General features: G+C 65.4%; 1 protein-coding gene across 1 annotated transcript; it reads left to right on the forward strand.

The window, feature by feature from the left end:
- Window positions 1-375: 375 nt before the first annotated feature.
- On the forward strand, window positions 376-3,197 carry LOC109313076. The gene is made up of 4 exons (XM_019539469.1): window positions 376-502; window positions 1,225-1,386; window positions 1,932-2,063; window positions 2,787-3,197. The coding sequence occupies exons 1-4, from the start codon at window positions 391-393 to the stop codon at window positions 2,921-2,923; spliced, it is 543 nt and encodes a 180-aa protein (XP_019395014.1). The 5' UTR covers window positions 376-390; the 3' UTR covers window positions 2,924-3,197.
- Window positions 3,198-4,467: the final 1,270 nt, after the last annotated feature.

A 4,467-nucleotide genomic window follows, 5' to 3' on the forward strand; every position in this document is an offset into this window, starting at 1 on the left:
GGCAGGGGCCTGCCAGCGCCCCCGGGGAGCCGCCCCTGCTCGGGCTGAGGCACGGAGAGGGGAGGTGCCCAAGGCCACGTAGGGAAACCAGTGGCGAAGCTGGGAATGGAACCGGGGAGTCTCTGGGGAACATGCGGCTGGCCCCCCCGCAGCTCCCTGCCCCTCGCAGAACAGGCCTCGCCCTCGGCTCCGGCAGTCGGGGGGCTCGGGGCCTTTCTGCCCCAGCCTGGCCTTGCCGGTGGGGGGAATGGACACCTACCCCCATCCCTGTCCTGCACCGGGCCAGGCAGGGCTCGCCGGCACCGGCTGCGAGGAGGAGGAGGACGGTGACCCCATCTCCAGGCCTCTCTGGGCAAGGGGTGCTCCGGGGGGCGGTCACTGCAGCGGGGCATGTGCCTCCCACAGATGCTGTCGCTCCCAGTCCTCCGCGCAGGCTTCCTGGCCAGGAGAGGTGTCCTGGGCCTCGCCACCGTCCGAGCAGCGCACAGCCATGGCGGGCATGGTAAGAGGCGCCTTCGTGGGCAGCTGGGGCCCTGGCTGCACCCGGAGCCTGCACAGGGCAGGAGGAGGCTGTGGCCATTGCTGCCCCCCACATCTCCGGTGCTTCTCGGGGGCCGCGGCGAGGGCCATGGCCTCCACTCGGGCCGAGGCTGGGGGGACCTGCACCCTTCGTGCACTCCCTGCTGCGGGCTGCAGCCGCCAGCCTCCGCACAGGCCCCAGGGAGGCTGCTCTGCCCTGGAGGGACAGGTGGATCCTGGCCCCAGCTCAGCCCAAGGGTGTGAGGCCCCAATCCTGCCCCCGAGCACGGAGCCCACAACTCCCCCCACTAAAGCGCAGCCTATCCCAGCTGCTGGCCCTGCCTCCCCCGGGGCCCCTGGCCACAGCGCTGCAAAGCTGCTGCCAGGCAGGGAAGGGATCGTGTTCAGGGCCCAGAGCCTGGCTTGGAGAAGGGGCGTCCTGTCCCCTCCGAAGTCTGGAGGTCAAGGTCAGTGGCTTGCCCATGCAATCCCTAGTCTGTCCACGAGGTGGCACCGGTGCCCCATTAACCCCTTCCAGCCCCCTGCCTTAGCCCTGGTATTTCAGGGTGCTGGTGCTGTGCCAGGCACTGTACAAAGGCAGCAGTGCCCGGAGCAGGCTCCTGAGACACAGGGTGGGGAGGGAGGGAGGAAGCTGGGCAGGGCTGGGGGCAATTCCTGAGGGGGGGATCTGCCCTGTCTCGGCAGTTGCCATCCAAGACGACATGTCGGTGCCCCACTACCGTGATAAGCGCAACTACCCGCTGCCTGACATCCCGTACCGCAGGGACCTGGGTGTGGACGAGAAGGCGCTGATGGAGAAGCAGAAGGGCTCCTGGAAGGAGCTGAGCAAGGAGGAGAAAGTGGCCCGTACGCACGAGTCCCAGGGAGCGTGGTCGGGTTGTGGGGAGGCTGGGGAATTGCCCTCTGCCACTGGGAAGGGGCTTGGCATCTGCATGGCTCCCAGCACCCATCTCTTGAGCCCTGGGAGCCCTTTGCTCCACGCCCAGGCCCATGCGCTGCACCGCGGTCACACCCGGCTGTGGAGGGTGCCCCACTCCTGGCAGACCCAAGCTCTCAGTTGTGCTGGGGAGAGGCCCCCAGTGCAGTGAGCCCAGCCAGGGTGCACGCTCCAATGCTGTGCATCCTGCTGCCGCAGGTGGAAAGCCCCAGAGATGCCTGAGCCAGGGGGTAGCTCCTATCCTTCCCCGCCAATGGCCCTGCCACACAGAGCCCTTCACCCCAGTGGCGAGAGGTCAGGTGCCAGCAAGAATCCACGCGAGTGGCTGAGACGTGGGCCCTGATACTTAGCCAGGAGCCCAGGAAGCAGTAGCTGCTCCCAGGGGCAGGACACTTGCCCTGGGTCCCAGGCAGAAGGGCCTCTGGCGCAGCCTGACCCCCGCCGTTGTCCCCAGTCTATCGCATCAAGTTCTGCCAGACCTATGCTGAGATGAACCGCCCGTCCAACGAGTGGAAGACCGTCCTCGGAGTCACCTTCATGTTCCTTGGCTTCACGGGGCTCATCGTGGCGTGGCAACGGTACTACGGTATGGCCATGGGCTACTTTGGGAGTGCAGGAGCTGGGGATGGGGATAGCAGGGCCTTCCTGTGCCATGTCCCAGGTCCGGGCTCTGTGGCAGGCCTGGCCTGGGCAGGTGTAGGAGCTGCTTTTCTGGGGGTCAAGGAGCCAGGGAGGCAAGAGCAGCGTGCTGGGTGGACGAGGGGTCTGTAGGGCTGAGGAGCAATATCCCTGGCTGGACCCAGGCTGCACCGAGGATGCTCAGCGGCTCCCAGCCAGGCCTGAGCGGAGCCCCTGCTCCGTGTCCTGCTCTCCACCAGGCCCCCAATGGTCTAAGCCCAGCCCAGGGCCAAGGTAAGACTGAACACCCAGTCTTGCTCAGTCCCCCTGTGAAGCATCCTGCAGGCTCTGGGCCAGCAGCACAGCTACGTGAGCAGGCGTTCAGGGAGCAGAGAGCGAGGGAACCGATGCCCGGCCCCTGGCTCCTGGCCAGGGCTGATGCTCCAGCACTGCCAGGGCGTGGGCAGCCTGGCCTGGTGCCTGCGGGGCCTGGGAGCAGGAGGCCCCATCCAGGCCTGATCCTGAGGCCTGTGGGACCAGTCTCAGGCTCCCAGCTCTGGGGAGCCGGGGGAAGGTGCTCACCCTGAGGGACAGAGCTGGTGGCAGGCTGGGTGGAACCCAGGTCTCCGGGCGCTGGTCAGCATCATGGTTGTCTGCTCTCGTGAACTGCTGTGTCCTTGTCCCTCACCAGTGATACCCGAGAAGCCGCACACACTGTCGGATGAGTGGAAGGCCAGGCAGCTCCAGAGGATGCTGGACATGCATGTGAACCCCGTGGAGGGCCTCTCCTCCAAGTGGGACTACGACAAGAATGAGTGGAAAAAGTAGGGGGGCCCTTCTCTGCCCTGCCAGCTGCCCCCGCAGGAAGTGCCCTGCCCGAGAAGGACGTGCCCGCCAGAGGCCGGTGCCAGCCCCTGCCCTGCTAAACCGTCTCTCTTGTGCCTTCATCCACATGCCTTGTCCTGCGTGGGGTGGGAGCTGGCCCAGGTGCTGGCCTGCCCTGGGCCCTGCCCTTCTCTGGTTCCTGATTAGCACCGGTTTCAAGCACACACCAGACAGCTGGCACCCGATTGCGCAGAATAAATCACTACAATTGATCCCAGGCTGCAGCAGCTGTCTTGTCCGAGGGGAGGGGAGACCCAAGACCCCTAGCTTTCCAGTCGTGGGGCAGGGTGGTGGGGGCAGTGACCGACCCCCTCAGACCTTACCAGGGAGCCGGGTGCTCTTGGTCGCATGCTGTGACCTCACCTGACTCTCCAGCTGCCGGCAGCTCAGCCCTTCGGTGCCCCTCAAAAGGCCTGGGCACGTGGTTACAAACTCTGCTCTCCTCTCCAGCCTCTTGCCTGCTGGCAGGCTGCACGCCAGGAGGTGGCGACTCTCACGAGCCTCTGCCTGCATGCCCTGTGCTCAGGCACAGCCCAACCCTCCTGCCCTGCCCAGGCTGCGCACTTGGCACTCACCTAAGTAGTGTGGCTTGGGGTGGGAGCACGGGAGTGTGTTGCATCCCTGCCTCAGTTTCCCCAGTGGCTGTAAAGAGGCACTGATGTGCGGGGTGGGGCTGGGGGCTGTTCACTGCAAGAAGCACAGCAGGAGACATGGCTCCAACAACAGAGTTTATTAGTGGACTGCACCTCCACCTGCAGGTCACAGCACATCAGACGTTGCCATGTGCTGTAGGGGCTGCTTCTAGCCAACGGCCTGCGTGGGGAGGGGCTGGGCTGGGGGGCTGTGAGCTGATCGTGCAGGGGCACTGCTTAGTGTCTGGGGCGCCCAGCCCTGATTCTGGGGGGGCTGGCGCCAGCCCGCTGCGCGCAGAGGGGTCACGAGGGAGCACGGCCAACACACATAAATACAGACACACCGTTAACAAAAATAGTCTCAGCATCTTCACACATGAATAAAACTACTCTGGGCTATCTACAGCGGCGCAGCGTGGCTGGGCATGGAGCCGGGTGCCTGCCAGCCGCGGGGCTGTGTCCTCAGACAGCTGCATGGGGAACTCATGCCCCCGGCCAGGCTACCCCTTGCCCAAGGGGGATAACTGGTGCTGCATGCTTCTCACTCCCACACCTGCCCCAGGAGCTGCCAGAACAGCTGACCCGTGGGGGGAGCACAGTGGGCTAGGGGTGCTGGTGGAGGGCCGGGGAGAGAAGGGCAGGCCGGAGCTCTCCCAAAAGGTGCAGCCATGCTGAAAATGAGGCTGATGAGCGCCCCCAGCTCTGAAGCTGCAGCCTGCCCAAGAGATTCACCCTCCCCACTCCGAGCTCTGCCCCAGGCGTGCATGCCCTGGGACCAAGTCTTGGAGCTCACCTGAGAAACTTCGAGCAATGTTTCCAGCAGCCCCCCAGCTCCTTTTCCCCCCACCCCCACCT

The sequence above is a fragment of the Crocodylus porosus genome, unplaced genomic scaffold (assembly GCF_001723895.1).
Source record: "Crocodylus porosus isolate Cpor-Errol unplaced genomic scaffold, CroPor_comp1, whole genome shotgun sequence".
Lineage (NCBI taxonomy): Eukaryota > Metazoa > Chordata > Crocodylia > Crocodylidae > Crocodylus > Crocodylus porosus.